General features: G+C 45.2%; 1 protein-coding gene across 1 annotated transcript in view; it reads right to left on the reverse strand.

Moving 5' to 3' along the window:
• TMCO1 (transmembrane and coiled-coil domains 1) overlaps window positions 1-21,447 on the reverse strand; it is a 29,914-nt gene extending 8,467 nt beyond the window's left edge. Inside the window, exons 1-6 of the mRNA XM_056845278.1 lie at window positions 21,340-21,447; window positions 18,038-18,115; window positions 11,072-11,131; window positions 10,120-10,166; window positions 8,135-8,202; window positions 1,991-2,135 (exon numbers count right to left, since the gene is read on the reverse strand). Coding sequence (XP_056701256.1) covers window positions 1,991-2,135; window positions 8,135-8,202; window positions 10,120-10,166; window positions 11,072-11,131; window positions 18,038-18,115; window positions 21,340-21,409 — 468 coding nt within the window. The 5' untranslated portion in view covers window positions 21,410-21,447. The remainder of the gene's footprint in view (window positions 1-1,990; window positions 2,136-8,134; window positions 8,203-10,119; window positions 10,167-11,071; window positions 11,132-18,037; window positions 18,116-21,339) is intronic.
• Between the last annotated feature and the right edge of the window lie 1,519 nt (window positions 21,448-22,966).

Raw genomic sequence — 22,966 nt, forward strand, 5'->3', positions numbered from 1 at the left:
AAAAAATTGTTCCCCTCCTGAGCCAAGTGATGAGAACAATAAGGTGGTGGATCCATAATAGTTTGCATTGAGACCCCTCCTCCATGGTCCCATCATTTGCTAGAACACACAGAGCAGCAAAGCAGGCCTGATTTTTTTTCTTTTTTGCCATCAAGACACCGCTGATTTATGGCGACCCCCCCCCCCCCAGGGTTTTCAAGGCCAGGCAAGAGCCGTTCAGTGGTTTGCCACTGCCGGCCTCGGGTCATGCCCCTGGCATTCCTTGGAGGTCTCCCATCCAAGTACTAGCCAGGGTCAGGGTGAGAGGGTGTGACTGGCCCAAGGTCACCCAGCAAGCTTCCATGGCACGAGTGGGGATTAGGACCTGGGTTTCCCAGGTCCTAGTCCGACACTTTAAGTCCTGAATCCCAACAGCTTTACCAAGGTAGTACTGATCCTGGTGGGCAGGTAGTAAACTTGATTTCGGGAGGGGCTGTGGCTCAGTGGCAGAACATCTGCTTGGCATGAGGAAGGTCCCAGGTTCAATCCCCACTATCGCCAGTTAGAGACTAGGCAAGTAGGTGATGTGAAAGACCTCTGCCTGAGACTCTGGAGAGCCGCTGCTGGTCTGAGCAGACAATACTGACTTTGATGGATCCAAGGGTCTGATTTGGTATAAGGCAGCTTCATGTGTTCATCTGATTTAGGGTTCCGTAAGCCAGCCTTGCATTATGAGCCATCAAACAATTTTAACAGATGCTTGTAAGAAGCATGCTTGTTAGCTCTTCTCTTTTACTCCCCTCTCCTGCGTTTTCAGGCCACTCTGCGCACCCTCCAGAATTTCACAGATTAGATTAGGGACACCCCCACACGTGAATGCCAATGTGGGGCCAAGGGAGCCCAGCTGCCCAAGAGTGAAAGCACAACTGAGGAAGGGAAAGAAAGACAAACTGGCAGATGAGTGAGAAAGAGACTGAAGATTTGAGGAAGAGTGCTTTTCATAGTACTACTGGGAAACTGCAACTTCTAAATTGTCTAGAAGATTAAGCAGCAGAATGCCTTAAAGCATGTGCAGAGTACATCCGCCAGGTTATTAATGATCAACTGAAACCATATTTAGGAAAGGGTTTACAGGGTGATTAAATATCCCCTATACATATAAACACCCTGACCTGGGTGGCCCAGGCTAGCCTGATCTCATCAGATCTCAGAAGCTAAGCAGGGTCAGCCCTGGTTAGTATTTGGATGGGAGACTACCAAGGAATACCAGGGTTGCTGTGCAGAGGAAGGCACTGGCAAACCACCCGTTAGTCTCTTGCCATGAAAACCCCAAAAAGGGGTCGCCATAAGTCGGCTGTGACTTGACGGCACTTTATACACACACACACACACACACACACACATAAGCTCTGCTTTAAAAATCCCCAAACAGCCTCCATCTCTCTGTAAAACCAACACATGTATTCTGTCCCTGCTCCACATGGAAATCCAGTCCAGGTTTTGCCCTCATGCTCGCCTGGCAGGGGATCTACACAAGCCTCCTGTCCCTGCACCGCCATACCAGTTTTCTTGTCTTATCTCACAGGGCCACAGTGAAGGTAATATGGGGGAAGGATAGTCTCACTTCTTGGAAGGACAGGATAAACACATGCTCGGCACATTAAGAATTATGGAAAAGGATGCCTGTGATTAAACGGCGAGTCCAGAAATTTGGGAGACCTATTCCACACACACAAGTGCGTCTTCATCCTGTTACTTCACAACCATTTTCTCTCACTTCATTCCGGCAGAACACCAAAGCAAGCCTTTTTTGTCATTTACTATCACTGGAATTCAGTACAAGGAATTTGTTGAAGCAGGATTTATTCTGCATGTGTGGGATGGGGGGAGAAGAGGGGCGCTCTGTAGCTGCAGCTTCTTGGAGGAAGCTAAGAAAAATATGGGCAACTTATGGCTGAACTTCAGCAGAAGCAAAGGCTTTAGGGCCGTCCGCACATAACTCGGTACTTACCTGACGAATAGACATGGTGCATAGAATGTAGAGGAAGATAAAGGAGCAATCCGTGTAATCCTCACCCAGGAGATTGCGATGGGACAAGCCCTGGATGTATGACAGGGGTACGAAGGGGAGCTTGGCAACCACGCGGCCGTCAAATCTGGGAAAGGCAAACAAAAACTCATCTGGGTTACTTTCGCAATCAGCTGCCCAGCCCTCAGCAGACAATACTGACTTTGATGGACCAAGGGTCAGATTCAGTATAAGGCAGCTTCATGTGTGTTCACAAGTCAGTGCACAAAAACAAGTAAAGCAAGTTTAAACACACATAAATATATAAAAACTATTAAAACGAAACACAAGCATGTAATACATAAATGGAAGGGTCAAAGAGAACCAACGAGGGAACGCCGGACAAAACAGAGAAGTCTTTACCCACTAGTGGAGGATAATAGAAGGGGACAGACAAATTTCCCTGGGGAAGGAATTCCACAGTTTTTGGTTCCATAACTGAGATGGCCTTTTCTAGGGTTGCCACCTGACTAGCTGCAGATGACAGCGGCACCCAAAGCAGGGCCTCCAAAGATGACACGAGTAGTCAGGTAGGTGGTCCTTAAACTATGCCAGCCCCAAGAAGAAGAGTTGGTTTTTAAACGCCGACTTTCTCTACCACTCAAGGAAGACTCAAACCAGCTTACAATCACCTTCCCTTCCCCTCCCCACTACAGACACCCTGTGAGGTAGGTGGGGCTGAATGAGCTGTGATTAGCCCAAGGTCACCCAGCTGGCTTCATGTGTAGGAGTGGGGAAACAAATCCAGTTCATCAGATTAGAGTCCGCCACTCATGTGGAGAAGTGGGGAATCAAACCCCGTTTTCCAGATCAGACTCCACTGCTCCAAAACATCACTCATAACCACTACACCATGCTGGCTCTCAATACCCAGCCACATACACCTTTGAAGGTCAATATCAGCACTTTGAATTGGGCCCAGAAACAAACTGGAAACCAGTGTAGGTGGAACAAGGCTGGAGTGATAGGGTCCCTACAACTCACTCCACCCAGAATTCTGGCCACAGCATTCTGTGCCAACTATAGCTTCCAGACACTTGTCGAGGGCAGCCCCATGGAGAGTTCATGGCAGTAGACTAAACTAGATGTTAACCAGGGCATGAGCCACTAATGGCAATAATTTACACCAACATGCAAACAAAGGAACAAACATCTGCATGGAGGAAAGAAATTATGAACCCAATTTGTGCAAATGCAGTCTTGGGCTGCATCAACAGAAGTCCAGATCACGTGAAGTGATGGTATCGTTTTACTCTGCTCTGGTTAGACCTCACCTAGAGTCCTGTGTTCAGTTTTGGGCACCGCAATTTAAGAAAGATGTAGACAAGCTGGAACGTGTCCAGAGGAGGGCAACAAAGATGGTGAGGGGTCTGGAGACCAAGTCCTATGAGGAAAGGTTGAAGGAACTGGGTATGTTTAGCCTGAAGAGGAGAAGACCGAGAGGGGATATGATAGCCATGTTCAAGTACTTGAGGGGCTGTCATATAGAGGAGGGTGACGAGTTGTCTTCTGTTGCCCAAGAAGGTCGGACCAGAACCAACGGGTTGAAATTAAATCAAAAGAGTTTCCGTCTAGACATTAGGAAGAACTTTCTAACAGTTAGAGCGGTTCCTCAGTGGAACAGGCTTCCTCGGGAGGTGGTAAGCTCTCCTTCTATGGAGGTTTTTAAGAAGAGGTTAGGTGGCCATCTGTCAGCAATGCTGATTCTATTACCTTAGGCCAGTGGTGGCGAACCTATGGCACGTGTGCCAGAGGGCACTCAGAGCCCTCTCTGTGGGCACGTGCGCCGTTGACCCAGCACAGAGTTTGCCTGAGTTCGTTACTAGAAAGCCAGAGGGACGCGGGGCAGGGCTGCTCCCTTCCCCCTCTCCACACGCACCTGAGGGCATTTCTCACATCACCCGCCCCTCTGCCCAGCAGCCCAATGGGAGCGCTTCCTCCCTCCCCTGTCACATGCAGCAGGGCGGCTCACATGCCGGGCAGCTCACATGCGGCGTGAGGGTGTGGTGTGGACGGCAGCCTGTTGAGTCCGTGGCGAAGGTGATTCCCGTGGTGGGGTTGTAGAGGAGCTAGGTTGGAGGGGAGCATAGCTCACAGCGTGGCATAGCTGGAGGGGAGCAGAGCGCTCGGGCCACAGCGCAGGCTTTGCAGCGCCTCCCACCTTTCAGTGAAATCCCCTACTAAAAGAGAAACACCCACTTACCCAGCATGTAATTAACCTGTGGAATTGCCGTGTTGGCACTTTGCGATAAATAAGTGGGTTTGGGGTTGCAGTTTGGGCACTCGGTCCCTAAAAGGTTCGCCATCACTGCCTTAGGCAGATCATGAGAGGGAGGGCATCTTGGCCATCTTCTGGGTATGGAGTATAGGTGGGGGGGAGGGTAGTTGTGAATTTCCTGCCAACTCTATTCCTGTTGGTCCCTTCCAACTCTATGATTCCATACAGACAGGGAGAAAGATCCTGCACATTTTAGGCTCAGGGCAGAAGCAGCAGTGTGTAACACCTCTTTACTGGGGTTACCCTGGGAACAGAGGTGGACTGCTGAAACCAGGGCCTGCAGCAACCAGTTTCCGAAACTGTCTACTCTATTGCATAGCTATGTAAAGCTCGAACACGCCTTTCTCTCTCATCCTGCTCAGTCCTAGCAGGTGTTTTTAATACTGTAAACTTCAGACAGGAACTCCTTCTTGAAGACATAAACACACGAAGCCCAGCTTCCACCAAGTGCCAACAGTAAAGGTATTTTGGCAGGCTGGCCAGGAACGGATGTTTATCTCTCTTTGATTCCGCCCCTGGCCCCCTCCTGGGTATTGCAATATTCTACATGGTTTCTGCCTCCACTTCCAGATGCAGCTAAAAGGCCAAAAGTTAGCAGGAAGTATTACAAGGCACAGTGCTGTCATCTTTGATAATGTCACAGATCCAAACTGGATCCAGGAACGCGAACAGCCTGGGGAAGCAGCAAGGCATCCATATCTGCTAGAGGTCAGACAGAGACGTAGCCCTGACCTGGATAGCCCTAGGCTGGCCTGCTCTCATCAGATCTCAGAAGCTAAGCAGGGTCAGCCCTGGTTAGTATTTGGAGGGAGACCTTCAAGGAATACCAGAGTCATGACACAGACACAGGCAATGAAAAACTACCTCTGAACATCTCTTGCCTTGAAAACCCTACAGGGTTGCTGTAAGTCAGCTGTGACTTGATGCCCCTCACCAAAAGTAAGAGAAGCAGGCACTGAATCATCAAAAGGACAGCCTGAGAATACTCTTAAGAAAGCCTGCTTCTGCAGTGGGGCAAACAAGTTCTTTTTGGCAAACTCACAGTCACATTGGAGGGGAAAGGAGCTTCCTAGCCTCCACAGAGGTATTCGGCAGGCCTCTTGTTGAGGCCAGCTATGGTTCCCTATATATAAATGCTGGCCTCCCTAACCCCCACTGTGGTTATATCTTTTCCCTATTCAATCTGGGATTTAGTCTATCTGCTTGCCTAGTTGAACTTTCGTGTTTTGTGTTTTACACTCTAGAGGCGCCTTAGGGAAACTAGGATAACGTTTCATATGATTTTTATAAGGCTATTTCAAACGTTTTAATGCTTTTATGGATTGAATAGGATATCTATATTCTCGTAAGCCGCTCTTAGCCCGGTTCTTGGCTGGGGAGAGCAGGGTAGTAAGTGGAAATAATAAATAAATAAATACAGGTGGCTCTGCCAAAGCCACTCAATCCAGGAGTTGATGCATGTGGTCTTCGGGCCAATAATTCATTACAGACAGCCCAGGAGGGTCCCCTCTCTCAGGTTTGGCTGGCGAAGCCAAGGGGGCTGACACGTATGCAAACTGCACATACAGAATTCAACCCCACTTCTTATCCTGCTATGCTGGCAGATGGAAGAAGAGTTGGTTTTTATACCCCACTTTTCTCTAAGGAGTCTCAAAGTAGCTTACAATCACCTCCTTTTCCCCACAACAGACACCTTGCGAGGCAGGTGGAGCTGAGAGAGTTTTGAGAGAACTGTGACTAGCCCGAGGTCACCCAGCAGGCTTCATGTGCAGAAGTGGGGAAACAAACCCAACTCACCAGATTAGAGTCTGCCACTCATGCAGAGGAGTGGGGAATCAAGATTAGTCTGCCGCTCTTAACCACTCCACCACGCAGGTTCACGGGTACCACAACCACTTTCCCCAGGAATCACAATCCTAAAAAAGTTTATGTGCTCAGGGTAAAGGGCTTATTTAAACTTCTTAACAGGAGCCAAAATACTCCAAAACACAATGCTGGCAGCCAATCACAGAGAAGGCTCCAATTCCCACTTGCTTACCCCGGGATCCACATGCCCAATTCAGTATCTCCCTCACAGCATTTCACACTTTAGGGGAACTGAAACTCCCAGTAACTGTTTGCTTATCTGAACAGTTTACTTCCATTAAGAAACTCTTTGCCTGCCCACGCAAGATTGGGAAGCAGCGACACCCGGCCCTGCAAACCAAATACTTGCACAGACAGGAAGTATTGCCCAACAGCCACACAGCAGGGCTGTTTTCCCTACGAACTCCTGGACAGCATTGCCTCAGTTCATGAAAAAGAACCTACAGTTTCCAGGGATGTAACACAAGCCTTACACAGTCTGGGACCTTTGTATCTATGGGATCGCCTCTCCTGGTACACTCCACCAGAGAGCATTACTCTCCACAAATAACAACTTGCTGGTGGTCCCCGGCCCGAAGAGTGTGCGGCTATCCTCGACAAGGGCCAGGTGGAATTCCCTTCCTGGTAACATCAGGGCCCTGCAGGACCTTAAAGAGTTCCGCAGGACCTGTAAGATGAAATTATTCCACCAGGCCTATAACTGAAGGCAGCCGGAAGTTGTCCATTGGTGCTGCCCTTCCCATCCCACCCCCCACTTTCTGTTCATCTTTGTGGGGTTTAGCTGCCTGACCAGTCTTCAGTGGCTGCTACTATTACCACTTCTATTACTCGACTGAGAGCCATCTTGGTATTATATAGACATTCCCCTCTAAAAGCCAATCATTTTCCCTTCTGCTTCCTTACCCCACTCCCATCTCCCCCCTCCCTTCTCTCATTACTCCAGGCAAACTCTCCTTGCCAGGATTTTCCCACCTGATTTATTCTGTGCCAAGACTTTACCAGGGCTTAGCCCACGAATCTGCTTCTAATAGCCTGGCTGAGAAAAGAAATGCAGGTTACTTTCAGAAGAACACCTGCTGATGCTTCCAAGTCAAAAGCTGGGGGCTGAGGTCAGCACAGATGTTACCACAGTCAACTTTGCGTGAGCATGATGCAGGGATTCACAGAAGGTTATGACGGCTGCTTCCTTGATTAAAAAGACCGCACCTGCACCATGCAATTGTTCTGATGGGAACAGTTAGCTGTGGTCTTCCATGGAGTCCCACACATCACACGCTATCTTATGTGACAATGCAGACCACCTGTGTGATGCGTTACTTGCACATATACACCAGCTAGCTGAATGTTGGATCAAGCCAGCTTTTTCATGCAGTTTTGCTTGGTGTAGTGGTTAACAGCGTAGTGGTTTGGAGCGGTGGACTCTGATCTGGAGAACCGGGTTTGATTCCCCACTCCTACACATGAGCAGCGGAGGCTAATCTGGTGAACTGGATTTGTTTCCCCACTCCTACACTCGAAGCCAGCTGGGTGACCTTGGGCCAATCACAGCTCTTATAGAGCTCTCTCAGCCCCACCTACCTCACAGGGTGTCTGTTGTGGGGAGGGGAAGGGAAGGGGATTGTAAGCCGGTTTGATTCTTCCTTAAGTGGTAGAGAAAGTCGGCATATAAAAACCAACTCTTCTTTTTCTTAATTCCCCTCTTACTTTGGCCCATGTATGACAAGGCTCCAGCAGGCCTTTTGTTCCCCAGCCTTATTGATACCCCAAGGGCCTCTCCTTTTCTCACTGGTGGAAAAACTGACTGGACTGAATGCAATGCCTAGCACCAACATAGTTTCCTTTTCTATGGTTTTAGCAAGCTGTGCGAAAGAGGCGTGGTTTTCCTCCGAGACAATTTGGCCTAAAGGGTTTGTAAAGAAAAGCTGGAGCGAGGGGTCACTTACATGGAATTGAACATGCCCATCAGCGCGGTGAAACAAAAGCCAATTGCGAACATAGATTTCATCCGAACCTGTAACCAAGAAAATAAGGCCAACGTTAGTATTGGACAAATGGAAACTTGTGGCCACTGATCACAGGGAAGGAGGACAGTCTCTAGCTTTTTATCCCTTCTACCACTGCTGCCAAATCCAATAGGATTTATATTCACTGCTCACCCTTAGAGAAAAAGCTAGTTTTATGTGTGGACGGGAAGGGGGTACTGTGCTTTGGTTAGGCTAAGCTGTCATTTTTATGGCCACCGTTCAACATGGTTTTACATTAGGTATGGCATACATTCTATATGTGGAAATCCTGGCTGAGGAAGTGAATGAGGTCTTTATGATGTTTAGGGACACCACAGCCATGACAGTCTGCTGGCCACAGAAGACTGGGCCAAGGAACACTCATGCAACGGCTTCTGTACCTGCTATGTTTTTTGTTCCACTTTTTCCTCCAAGAAAGTAAAAGTGGTGTATGCAGCTCTCCCTTTCCCCATTTTAACACCTGCCAACATTCCCTATACAGTTGTGCATGAGTGGGGGCTCTGCTGGGGTGGGGGGGAGAAGCCACAGAGGGCAGCTTGCTTCTTCCCGAGCCAACCTAGCCAACACCCTCCACACTCAATCTACCCCACAATCGGGGTTGAGTTTGGAGAGTTCAGTCTCTCCATGGTATTTTTAGCAAATCAAGGGTGAAGAAGAAGAGTTGGTTTTTATATGCCGACTTTCTCTACCACTTAAGGAAGAATCAAACCGGCTTACAATCCCCTTCCCTTCCCCTCCCGACAACAGACGCCCTGTGAGGTAGGTGGGCTGAGAGAGCTCTAAGAGAGCTGTGACTAGCTCAAGGTCACCCAGATGGCTTCATGTGGAGGAGTGGGGGAATCAAACCTGGTTCTCCAGATTAGAGTCCACTGCTCCAAACCACCACTCTTAACTACTACATCACACTGGGTCTCGAGCTGGGGGGGTTCTCTCAAGCTGACCTTCCAAAGAGCATGTGCAGAGAACGGGTAAAAGCAACCAAAGCCGCAGTCGGGAATTGCACCCCGTCTGAGTAATGCTTCACACACACCCCACAGCAGCATTCACAACAGCAGAGAAGAAAGCATCTGCTGAAGACAACTTCAGCGCAAGGGAGGAGGAACAGGCAAGCTAAGAATATAGACCACAACAAAGGCCTTTGTGCGAAGGGCAGGAGAGGCAGACAGAACAGAGGCTCTTTCACTGCGCCAGTGAAGAATGCGGAGTTGCCTGAACGCACACTCGACTGGCACAAACAATGAGAAGTGCAAAGCAGCAGGTCCACGGCTGTAGCCGCCCACCAGCACGACAGCAGGAGCTAGTGGAGGAATGAGGCTCTATGAAACTGGGCACCCCCCCCCTTCATTCCAAATCTACAGGCTTGGTGTCACAAGCACTTTCTGTCCACGTGAAATTACCATGTGCTGCGTTTCAAGCAAAGTCTTGTTAGCTGGACATTACTCCCAAACACCACAGGCCACTCACCTATGTATTTGTGGAGTCGCAGTTCCAGAGGACCTAACGCATTACACCTTATTCTGTCCTCTTTATACAGAGCCTAGATCTAAATTTCTCACAGCATTTCTAAAGGGCCTAAATCTTTTTTTCAGATCCAGAGAAGCTGCTCTTTCTCCTATCAGACACCAATCCGTTTCCTATAAAGTGTCACATTTTGCTTTAGCAGTCAAGAAAATCTGGGCTAAAGCTGTTTTTAAATATGTTAAATATACTTATCTACTAGCTTCTTGTGAGTCGGACTGGTTTAATGTTGTTTTAATGATATTTTTATGTTTTGCATGATAGATTGTGATGGCCTTCGGCCACAAACAATAAACTTGTATCGTATCGTAAAAGTAAAGCCACCCTGATGGCTCTTATGTGGGAACCAACCCTCTCACCCACCCCCATTTGCCCTGCCTCCTCACCATTGACAGATCCCTGTTGTTGTTCTTCAGTTTTTCTTCTTGCCTCTCTGAAAAGCAGTGAGAGACAGGTTACCACGTGTCACAAAGTCCAGGAACTCGATTCTGCCGCAGGTGCCCTTTATGAAAAGGGGGTTCCCGCAGAAGCGCAGCCGCCGTGGCTCCGCCCAGCCATAACAGAAAAGGGGAACGGCCGCAAATGTGCCAAGGTCAAAAGGCGGTGAGCCGGCAGGAAGGATTAAGACACATTCTCCTTGGCTTCCCACATTCGGCATAGGAGGCTCTGCCCCAAGGAAGTCCAAACTGGTTCTCAGACTAAGTCCTGCAAGTGACGTAACTTGCACAAACATACTGAATTCTGAATGCTGTGGTCTCGCATCCAGAAGCCGACTTCGGTAAAAGCAAAAGATTACGTTTTCGGACGGTCAAACTTCGCATGCGAAGCCTTGCGCGACACTTCAGAGCGGGAACTTAATCTTGCCACAGGTTGGGGTAACCAGCTTATTTGCATGGATTTTCAAATGGAATTCCTTATAATTGGGGCCTGGATAATTGATGGCCCTGATGTTAAAAGCCACCAGCAGTGGAAGGCGGAGGTGAGAAAAGAGGACAAATATCCCCCAGTTACCTCTAACAACCAGTTAGTTCAGCTAGGCTACAAGTAATATTTGACAAAGTCCCTTCCATTTTCTCTCTCTCTACACAATGCATCTCAGCAGCTGCTTCAATTAAGAATATAATACATGGTAATTGCAAGTCCCCTTTGGAGCCAATCTGGCTGAAAAGCAGGGTAAAAAATTTTTTTTTTTAAATACAGACTATCCCCCCCAATGCAAAAACCACCCTAAAACCACTCTTATACAACTCTGCTTACATATTAAAAACAAGAAGCCGCCCCCCCACACAAAGCCATGCAGCACGTGCACAAATACACATTTTAGCCTGGTCACGTTACCTATTTTCTTTTTCTGCTGCCGGCCAGCTGATTCAGTTATTGTTTCCTTCTTTTTTTCCACTGAAAAGATCAGACACCACAGTGAGTTCTTGGAAACAGAAAACAGCTGCTGTCGCCTCTCCCTTTTTTCTTCTCAGAGCTCAAGCATTTGTATCAATAATGACAACAGGCAAACAGAAGGAGAGCTGGAATTAGGGGCAAGGAGTGAGAGGAAGAGAAAGCTTATTTATTCCTACCAAGGTTAGAGCAGGGTGGCTACCAGAAGGGAAAGCCTGTCTCGAACACCAGATGTCTGGAACACCACATTGAGAGCTGGCGTGGTATAGTGATTAAGAGCAACGGACTATGATCTGGAGAACTGGGTTTGATTCCCTGCTCCTTCACATGAAGCCAGCTGGGTGACCCTGGGCCGGTCACAGTTCTCTGAGGACTCTCTCAGCTCCAACCTACCTCACAAGGGTGTCTGTTGTGGGGAGAGGAAGGGAAGGCGATTGTAAGCCGCTTTGAGACGAAAAGTGGGGCATAAAAACCAACTCGTCTTCTTTCAACACAGACCAGAAACTAAAAAAAATCCACAATGCTGATTTTGTTGGGCTGTTACTCCAACCAGAACTGCTCCTATTCCGTGTCATATAATAAGCTACACAAATTCTATAGAGCAATATAAATGAATACACAACTGAACACCTCAGATTGGCTGCATTATAAAAGTCTAATTTGTTTGTCATGGAGTGATATGGCAGGGTTTTAGAAGAGTCATTTTATCTTTGGTTTCAGCAAGGGATGTTTTAACTATTATTGTAAGCCACCTTGAACCAAGAAGAGAAACAGGATATACGTGTTTTTATAAATAAATTAATAAACAAGCAGAACATTTAGCAGACGCCCATTTTTAGCTTAGAATGTCTACAAATGTTTTAACAAGCCCTGTTTTGCATGAGGGCATCCCAGCAGAAAGGTACAACCTGGATCCTTGCTGGAATCACAGTAAGCTTGAAAAAGCTTGAGGAGCTGGTAAAATTCTCATTGTGAAAGTGGTTCACATGGACACATTAAGCTGCTTTATACTGAATCAGACCCTTGATCCATTAAAGTCAGTATTGTCTACTCAGACTGGCAGCGGCTCTCCAGGGTCTCAGGCAGAGGTCTTTCACATCACCTACTTGCCTAGTCCCTTTAACTGGAGATGCTGGGGATTGAACCTGGGACCTTCTGTGTGCCAAGTAGGTGCTCTACAAACCGAGCCACAGCCCCTGGTTCAGCACACAAGCTCTGACATTCCATCCAGGATATGCCACAAGGGCTAAAACCAGCTAGCTGGTGGCTTTCAAGCAAGTTTGCGGCATACTGGATCTATACAGACTGATACACCACAGTTTTGCAGTGTGGCAATGATCAGTTAGAGCTGCCAGAGGAAAGAAACCTGATTGCATATCGGTTTCGATGGCAGGCTCTGTAGTGGAGTCTGAAGAGCTGCTGTATCTGAACAATTGCTACAGTACAATTGCTGCGGTGACTTAAAAGACAAGCTTACCTCTTCTTCAGTCATTCCCCCTATGGGCCTGGGCTCACATTTCCAGCTATGTAAGCAAGGATTAGGCAAGGCTGTATGAACTGAGCAACCTCTCTTCAAGAGAACCAACCAGAACCAACGAGTCAAAATTAAAATCAAAAGAGTTTTCGTCTAGGCCAGTGGTTCCCAAACATTTCGGGTCGCCGCCCCCTTGGTTCCTCAAACTCAACCCCCAGTGCCCCCTACCCAATCCTATAAAAAGCATTATTCAAAATAGGAGTTTGCATGACTCACTAAAGAAGATAAGAACAATAACATTTCAAAACAGTAACAATTAATTGCACATCTATTCAAAATCAAAACTTTTTTGTTGAAATTTATTCAACAAAACTAATGAACTTGATCCAGTGGTACCAGCTCTTCAAAGTCTGGAAAAAAATCGGATAGTTTCCACCAAAGTTGCCAGCATGGTGCCATAGCTTGATCTATTGTGAATTAGTGAACAACACAGTTGAAGGGGCCCACCTCTAGGACCCCCTGCTGCCCCCTTGCCTCTTAGTTCCCCCCTAGTTAATCCCACTGCCCCCCAGGGGATGGTACTGCCCACTTTGGGAACCACCGGTCTAGACATTAGGAAGAATTTTCTAACAGTTTGAGCGGTTCCTCAGTGGAATGGGCTTCCTCGGGAGGTGGTAAGCTCTCCTTCCCTGGAGGTTTTAAATAAGAGGTTAGACGGCCATCTGTCAGCAGTGCTGATTCTATGACCTTAAGCAGATGATGAGAGGGAGGGCACCTTGGCCATCTTCTGGGCATGGAGTAGGGGGTCACTGGGGGTGTGGGGGGGAAGTAGATGTGGATTTCCTGCATTGTACAGGGGGTGGACTAGATGCCCCTGGTGGTCCCTTCCAACTATGATTCTAGGCCAAAGAACAGGCATGGCTCAACACAAACCAGTACTTTCCCCAGATATGTTCAGATTGACAGTTGATAAACCATGGAGACTGCACCAAGCAGCTCACAGAAAATCCATGCCAAAACAGCGCCCTGCTCGCAACGGGGGAAGGAAGAGGGAACAACAATACTTTTTTTAAAAAAAATAAAATTTTATTGGTTTTTTGGAAATATTAAATTTAACATTCGTTTAACAACATTTATAATAATAATCATTAGTAAATATCTCGGTAATGTTGTTAAAAATACATAGTAATGAATTAACAATGACTTCCCCATCACCTCCCTCTGCTTCAAAATGGATTAGTACGTTTCTTTCGTTTATTATATTTACCCTAATATTAAACAAAAACCGTCAACAACTAAGCATCAAAAAACACATAATGGGTCAATTCAATATGTAACCTTCTATTTTCCCAGAATGTAATTCTTGTTCACAATAAATTCTCCATACCTCCCATTCTCCCCTGAACTTTTCATTATCACTTTGGTTAATCAAAGTCGTTAATTTTGCCATCTCCACTAAGTCTAACATTTTCAATATCCAATCGCGTTTGTCTGGGATATCCGTTGTTTTCCATTTAGCTGCGTATAACAGTCTTGCAGCCGTGGTTGCATAAATCAAAAAAGTTCTGTGAGTTAAAATGGTATCTGGTATTATGCTAAGTAGCATCATCTCTGGTGACTTAGGTATGTTCTTCTGCAATATCAATCTAATTTCATAATAAATCATGTCCCAAAATTCTCTAGCTTTGTCACAAGTCCACCACATATGATGAAATGAGCCAATCTCTGTATTACATTTCCAACATTTAGGGGACATCGTATTGTAAATCTTCGCCATCTGTTTGGGTGTTAAATACCACCTATACATCATTTTATAAATATTCTCCCTTAAAGATTGGGCATAAACACCTTTTAGGTCCTGAGTCCATAGTCTTTCCCATTTATTTAATGGGATATCATGTCCTAATGTTTGTGCCCAGTCAATCATTGTTGGTTTAATTCTTTCTTGCTCACAATAGATTTCTAATAAAAGTTTATACATCTTTGAAATCAACCGTTCGTTGTTATCTAATAGGAGTCTATGAAAAAGTGATTTATCTTTGGAAAAACCTCTTTTCAAATCTTGTAAAAATACTGATGTAACTTGTTGAAATTGAAACCAGTTCAAAATCTCTTGGATCTCTTGATAGTCCTTTAAAGTACATTTATTACCATCCCATTTCAGTATATCTTGGTAAGTAACAAAACGTTCTGGTCTTAACATACGTAATGTTAACATTTCCTGTGATGATATCCACATTGGAGTTTTGGTCTCCAAAATATGTTTATACTTGGACCATATTCTAAATAAAGAGGATCTTATTATATGATTCCGAAATGATGCTTGTATCTTTATTTTGTCATACAATAAGTAGCCATGCCAACCACTTATATTATTGAAACCTTCTAAGTTCAATAGTCGTGTATTAGATAAAGTAATCCAGTCTTTAAGCCATACCAAAGCGGCCGCTTCGGCATATATTTGAAAGTTAGGAAGTGCGAATCCTCCTCTGTCTTTTGTGTCCACAAGATATTTATAAACAATTCTCGATTTTTTTCCCTGCCAGATGAAATTCAATAAGTCTCTTTTCCAACTTTCAAAGTATTTAGCATGGGAAATTATCTGTAAATTCTGGAACAGAAAAAGCATCCTTTATTTTCAATCCACGGATGTCCCTCATTGTTCTAATTTTAGAACACAAAGATTCCAAAACCAAAATAAATAATAAAGGTGATAACGGGCAACCTTGTCTAGTGCCTTTCTGTATGGTAGTTATCAGACATTGATTCATTCACTAAAATTTTAGCTTGTTGTGATGTGTATATAGCAGTTATGCTTCTCAAAAAACGTTCACCAAAATTCATTTTTTCCAAAACTTTATGCATAAAATCCCAAGAGACCCTATCAAACGCTTTTTCTGCATCCAGGAAGACAAAGGCTGCTTTTTATTGATTATTATATTCGTAGTATTCCAATGAATTTAGAAGTATTCTAATATTGTCTTTAATCTGTCTTCCTGGTACAAAACCCGCTTGGTCTTCATGGATTAGGTCTCTAATAAGCTGTTTAAGTCTGTTTGATAATACCGAGGCATATATTTTATAATCCACATTCAACATTCAACATCCCATTTTCTGGGTCTCGTCCCGTTTTATGAATCAAGGATATAAAGGCAGATGACCATGTCTCAGGCACTTTCCCTGTATCCAAAATATTGTTACAGAGTGTCAAAAAATAATTAACAAAGTTCTGATTGAAAAGACGATAAAATAAGGCAGTAATTCCATCTGGACCAGGAGTTTTATCAGTCTTTTGTTTATCAATTGCTTCTTGAAGTTCTTCTTTAGTAATAGGAACATACAATAGTTTCTGTTGGGCTGTTGTTAAAGCTTTCATTTGTATCGAATTCAAAAACTTTTCCATTTTTTTAACTGATATATCCTTTTGATACAATTTAGTATAAAAAGTCACAAATTCCTTTTGTATTTCTGTAGAGGTATATAGTGTACCTCTTGGTGAGTGGAGCTTTTTTATTATCCTCTTCTGAAAGGAGTCTTTTAATTGTAAAGCCAAAAATTTCCCTGGTTTGTTCGCTTGCTCAAAATATTTTTGTTTGGCAAATTTCAAATTTTTATTCATTTATTCTGTCATCACTAAGTTTAATTGGTGTTTACAAAAGGAGATCTTCATTTGAATATTTTTCTTCAAATCTTCTTGGGTTTCCACTATGAGTTGTTCCAATTTTTGTAAATCCCAAAGAATATTGTTGGTCAATTGTAATTGAGTTTTCTTCCATGCAGAGTGTTTCTGAATCATAAAACCTCTCACCACTGATTTGAAGGCATCCCAAATTATATCCAGTGACGTTTCTCCATTCATATTAATTTCAAAATAGTCTTTAATGACTTTATAGTCTTTAAATAGTCTTTAATGAGGCAAAGATAAGCTGCTGATAAGTGACGAGACGGTGAACACACAACTTTCCTGATACTTAATAAACCATTAAGGCTAAAATTATAGACCATTTTATAAAATATTCTACAACTCCAAAATTGCTTTGTTTCAACACCAGTAAGGACAGGTGTGCAACATTAACATCTGAAAAGGGATACATTTAACACTGTATCAGCAATATAAGTTCACCAAGAGGAAAAAGGCCAACAATCAGAAGCAGTACGATTTATTTTCACACTGATAAGCCAGCAAGCAGGTTTTAAAAGAAGAAGGTTTTTATATGTCAACTTTCTCTACCACATAAGGAAGAATCAAACTGGCTTACAATCACCTTCCCTTCCCCTCCCCACAACAGACACCCTGTGAGGTAGGTGGGGCTGAGAGAGCTCGAAGAAAGCTGTGACTAGTCCAAGGTCACCCAGCTGGCTTCATGTGGAGGAGTGTGGAAACCAAGCCTGTTCACCAGATTAGATTCCGCCGCTCATGTGGAGGAGCTGGGAATCAAAACCCAGTTCTCCATATTACAGTCCACTGCTCCTAACCACCGCTCTTAACCACTACACCACAAGGGCAAAAATGATGTGCTATGCATAAAAGTTCTTATTTACCCATATGGTGGTGACTGAAGATACTAGAACATCTTCACTTTGTATGCTTGCACTGTTGTGCCACAGATACAGTTGGGGGAAAGAAGAGGAGATATATCCACTTCCTGCATAACTTATAACCTCTAACCTGCCTTTCTCCCAATGGGACTGGATTAATCCATTTCGTATGGAAACAAACGGTCATGGCCTCAGCCATCCTGTAAAGGTTTTACTCCTCCTGTAACTATTCTTAGTCACAGCAGGACCCTTTTGTCGTGCCTACAAGAGATGACTCAAGAGGAAATCACTGGTCACCACAGAGTGGATTCCTTCCACCGTCATATATAGCTACTGGATCTATTGCGTCAAGACCAGCCGGTAAAGCTCAGATGAGTGCGAGTATTTTAAATACTTGCTGAAGATGCACAGTCTAAAGCAGTGGTTCCCAAACGTTTTGGGCCACCGCCCCCTTGATTCCACAAACCAAATCCCAGGACCCCCTACCCAATCCTATACAAAGCATTATTCAAAATAGGGGTTTTCATGACTCACTAAAGAAGATAATAACAATAAAATTTCAAAACAGCAACAATTAATTGCACATCTATTCAAAATCAAATTAAAACGTTTTAGTTGAAATTTATTCAACAAAACTGATGAACTTGATCCAGTGGTCCCAGACTCTTCAAAGACTGGAAAAAAATTCTGATAGTTTCCACCAAATTTGCCAGCATGGTGCCATAGTTTGATCTATTGTAAATTAGCGAACAACACAGTCGAGTGCTCCCCTAGGTAATCCCACCGCCCTCCAGATGGTGGTACTGCCCACTTTGGGAATCAATGGTCTAGAGTGCGAATGGTCCTGGGACAAGGACGAGCTTTATTGTCAATTTGGATTCAGAAGCAGCACTTACGTTTTTTGCTCTGCTTCTCCACCTCTGCTTTCAGCCTCTTGTACTTGTCTGTTCGATACACCAGCACCCATGTTATGCCTGAAATAAACAGCACATATCATTATGGTACAGAACTGCACTGTGTACCACCAAATTAATTACATTAACTCTGTGCTTGTGCCTCACTGTTGAGGCCTCTGCATGTTCCAAAAGGCTCAATGAAAAAATTGGGCCTTGGTTTGTATTGACAGATAAGAAATTGCAGAAGAGACTCCTACCTCTTAATTCCTCCCAATAAGAAACAAACAATAGTTTCTTTACTGCTCCTTACCTTCTCCATACCCCAGCTTAAGAAAGAGATGAGAATAAGCTGCACCCATCTCTCCTGCCTTGTGCCATCAGTCCAATGTTACCGTGCACCTACCGCCATTCACAAAATATGCTACAAGTGCTCTGAGAGAATGGAGTCCTTTTTTGCAAGGAGTGCAAACTCCACCACTCATCCTGTATAACACTGTCAAGCCTGTTCAACCAAAAATTCCTGTTAAGTTCAAAGACATATCAATAACACCACCACCACCACTGAAGAAACCCTATGGCAACCATCCCCAGTGCGTTGCCGTAGCACCTATCAACACGTTGCCTGGAGTCTACTCGCTTCTTCTGACGATAACGTTCCAGGGTTCTTGAACGGAACCAAAAAAGCTTCAAGTTACAGCCCGCCAGCTGACTGACTTAGCAAAGTGCAGAGCTCATACTGGGCAGATGCCTCACAGCCATGTGCTCTTGGCTTGGAAAGCAGACACAGACGTTCTTAAGTCTCTGGGCTTGGAAGTTTCTCCCTTCCCCCTTGCAGGAAGCAAACCTTTTGCTTTGGAAGTGGAAGCCAAAGAGCGTCACTTCCCCGAAATCCCTGCCTTTCATCAGTGCAGGAGGTTCACCACCTGAATTCAGGAAGCATCACTTCTGCATCTGCAGGCAGGACCCCTTTAGCAGCAGTTGCCTTCTAGGACCGCCCCCCCCAGGAGCATTATTCTGCCTGCGTTCCATAGCACCTAATATAATAGGCATGCCCCTCTAATACTGGAGAGAACAGGTATGCATCATGGCTAGTATTCATTTTTTTAAAAAAATATTTTATTTTATTGATAAGGGAATACAGAAAGGAAAGAAAGAGAAGGAAAGAAAGAATCTGTCTGCAATATACATAAATTTAAAAAAACCAATTGTTTCAACTAATAAATTCAGAAAAGAATTTAAAAAAATCTTTGTTGCTAGATAATCATAAAATAACTGCCATTTTTCGTTAAATTGTTCTACTGTTTCGTTTGTAGAAGGATTCATCATGAAAGTCATTCTAGCCATGTTAGCATAGTCAAGCATTTTGCCTTTCCATTCTTCTATGTCAGGTGTAGATGTTTGCTTCCAGGTTCTCGCCAAAACGGTTTTTGCAGCCGTTGTAGCGTATTTGAAGATATCCTTGGATCTTGCGGGCAAATCAGATGGTAATATACTCAGTAAAAAGTATTTGGGATCCATTTTCATCCCGGTTATATTCTGTAGTTCATGATGGATTTTTTCCCAGTACATTTGAATCTTTGGACAAGTCCACCAAACATGAAAGTAGGAACCATCTATCTGTTGGCATTTCCAACAAGCCCCTTTTTTCTCTTTCGAGTTGGCCATTTGAGAAATCATATTGGGTGTCATATACCATCTATAAAACGTTTTGTACCAATTTTCCTTGATTTCTTGACTCACAGTATATTTTAATTCTGAAGTACAAAGTTTTTCCCAGGTTTCCATTGATACCATCTCTCCAAAATTTTGCATCTATTTAATCATATTCATTTTAACTTGTTCGTCTTCCGTATCTATTTTTAGGAGTAGTTTATAGATTTTTCCTAGTAAATGGTACTGGAGAGAACAGGTATGCATCATGGCTAAACAGCCCTAAGCATTTTAACCACACCTCACAGGGCAGTTGCTCTAATCCCCTGATCATTTTCATTGCCTTTCTGCACCTTCTCAAGCTCTGCAATATCCTTTTTTTAGGTGTGGCGACCAGAACTGTACACAGTATTCCAAGTGCAGTCTCGACATAGATTTGTACAAGGGCAGAATGATAGCAGCAGTTTTATTCTCTATTCCTTGTCTAATTATGACCAGTCTTTTGAGAACAGCAGAAGGCTCATGGACAATTTACGTAAATTCATTTAAAACCGAGGACTTGCTGCACCCATTCGATGCACCGATCATTCCACCAAGTTATAGGGCAATTCTTGGTTTATAAGCGTAGAGTAGGGAAGGGATAAATCATTAACTACCAGAGCTACCAGTTACGGCACATCATGAGAAGAACCCTTTAAGAGCGGTGGTTTGGAGCGGTGGAGTCTGATTTGGAGAACCCAGTTTGATTCCCCACTCCTCCACATGAGCGGCGTAGGCTAATCTGGTGAACTGGATTTGATTCCCCACTCCTCCACATGAAGCCAGCAGGGTGACCTTGGGCGAGTCACAGCTTTCTCAGCCCCACCTACCTCACAGGGTGTCTGTTGGGGGAAGGGGAAGGTGATTGTAAGCCAGTTTGAGTCTCCCTTCAAGTGGCAGAGAAAGTCAGCATATAAAAACCAATGCTTCATCTTCTTCTTGGGCCATCCAGGTTACGTCAGACTCTACAGTATACCACAGTAAGTAGGAAAAACTGAAGTTCTGCTTAGCTACCGAGATCTGACAAGATCAGGCTAGACTGGGCCATCCAGGACAGGGCTTAAGAACTTGGAATTGGAGACCTCAACCACACTTGCCAATGTCTGACTTTTTTTTGTGAAGGCAAAATTGGCAGAGAGGCTATGCTGGTATTTATGGGGATGTTTACAGTGCCATACCGATGCCTGAAATAATGGTATCCATGATGACAGCTTATGCAGCAAAGATTCTTTGGGAAGATAAGTTTGACTTCTCTTAAAATTTGATGGGCCTTTCACATACAGGAGAAGGGAAAGTGATTGTAAGGCCGGTTTGATTCTTCCTTAAGTGGTAGAGAAAGTCGGCATGTAAAAACCAACTCCTTCTTCTCCGCAATACCCTCTTTTAGGTGTGGTAGCCAGAGCTGGTCACAGTTCACGCGCGAAGACCCTGCAAACCGCCCCACTAAAGGCTCCACAGAACAGCTCTCGGCGTGGGGAAGACTGGCTAAGGCCGGCCCGCCAGGAGGCTGAAACTCCCCCTGCCAGGCCCGCCCCGCCCACTCGCCCACCCGGTAGCCGTTTAAACGGTCAACGTCCCGCCGGGCCCCGGCGCTTCCCCGCCCTCCGGCTCACCCTCGGCCAGCAGCGCGGTGCACACCGAGATGAAGACGATGAGGACGGTGTCGGCGAACATGGTACTCATCGTCGGGCCCGGAGGACGAAGACACCCGAGGCAGGGCTGGGCCTAAGCCGGAAATGGAGCGCCCGCCCCCCCTTGTCTTCCGGAAGTGACCCTTTTCAAGCAGCGAAGGCGCGCGAGGAAAGGACCCGCCCACGGCGAATAGCGAGACAGATAGGACGCCGCTCTCAGCCAATCGGCAGCCGCCCCTGCAAGTGGTGGGCGGGGAGAGAAATCAATGACTTGTGTGGTCAAAGGGGATATTGTCGTATTGACTTTCATTGCTCTCGTACTGGGGTAGAAAGTTGTTTCTTTCTCTTTTCTTTGCCTGGGAAGGCTGGGTTGTGTATTTAATTCATTTATATCCCGAGAGCCAGTGTAGTGTAGTGGTTAAGAGCGGTGGTTTGGAGCAATGGACTCTAATCTGGAGAACCAGGTTTGATTCCCCACTCTTACGCATGAGCGGCGGAAGCTAATCTGGTGAACTGGGTTGGTTTCCCCACACCCACACACGAAGCCAGCTGGGTGACCCTGGGCTGGTCACAGCTCTCTCCAGACTCTTTCAGCCTCACCGGGTGTCTGTTGTGGGAAGGGGAAGGGAAGGTGATTGTCAGCTGGTTTGATTCTTCCTTTATTGGCAGAGAAAGTCTGTGTATAAAAACCAACTCTCCTTCTCTTTCTCCCCAATGGGGATCCAAACCAGCTGACATCATTCTCCTAGTTAAATTGTGGAACTCCCTGCCTCAGGATGTGGTGCTGGTTGCCAACTTGGAAGGCTCTAAGAGGGGATTGGACATGTTCATGGAGGAAAGGACTATCCATGGCTACTAATCAAAATGAATACAAATCATAATGCATACCTATTCTCTCCAGTATCAGAGGAGCATGCCCCAGGATGTGGCGATGGCTGCCAACTTGGAAAGCTTTAAGAGGGGAGTGGACATGTTCATGGAGGAGAGGGCTATCCATGGCTACCAGTCACAATGAATGGTAGTCATGATGCATGCCTATTCTCTCCAGGATCAAATGAGCATGACTTTGGAACACAGGCAGGATATGACATAAATGTCACTTGGTCGGGCCATGCCTCTCCAGACCACATTAGAACTGGGTGGGTGGGCCAGATAAGAGCTCTCAAGGGTCCGAATCTGGTCCTCGGGCCATATGTTTGACACCCCTGGTCTAAAGCATCCCTGACAAATGTTCCTCCAAGTTACAAAAGGCAGCCTAGGCAAAGGTTAACAGGAGCTACACACAAGTATATTGGCATCAGACTGCATCTTTATGTGAAAGGCCCATCAAATTTGGGAGAACTCGTCAAACTTATCTTCCCAAAGAATCTTTGCTGCATAAGCTGTCATCATGGATACCATTATTTCAGGCATCGGTATGGCACTGTAAACATCCCCATAAATACCAGCATAGCCTCTCTGCCAATTTTACCTTCACAAAAACCCGGGATGAAAGTCAGACATTGGCAAGTGTGGTTGATATCTCCAATTCCAAGTTCTTAAGCCCTGTCCTGGATAGCCCAGTCTAGCCTGATCTTGTCAGATCTCTGTAGCTAAGCTAAGCAGAACT

This window comes from Euleptes europaea, chromosome 2 (genome assembly GCF_029931775.1).
Source record: "Euleptes europaea isolate rEulEur1 chromosome 2, rEulEur1.hap1, whole genome shotgun sequence".
NCBI classification, from domain to species: domain Eukaryota; kingdom Metazoa; phylum Chordata; class Lepidosauria; order Squamata; family Sphaerodactylidae; genus Euleptes; species Euleptes europaea.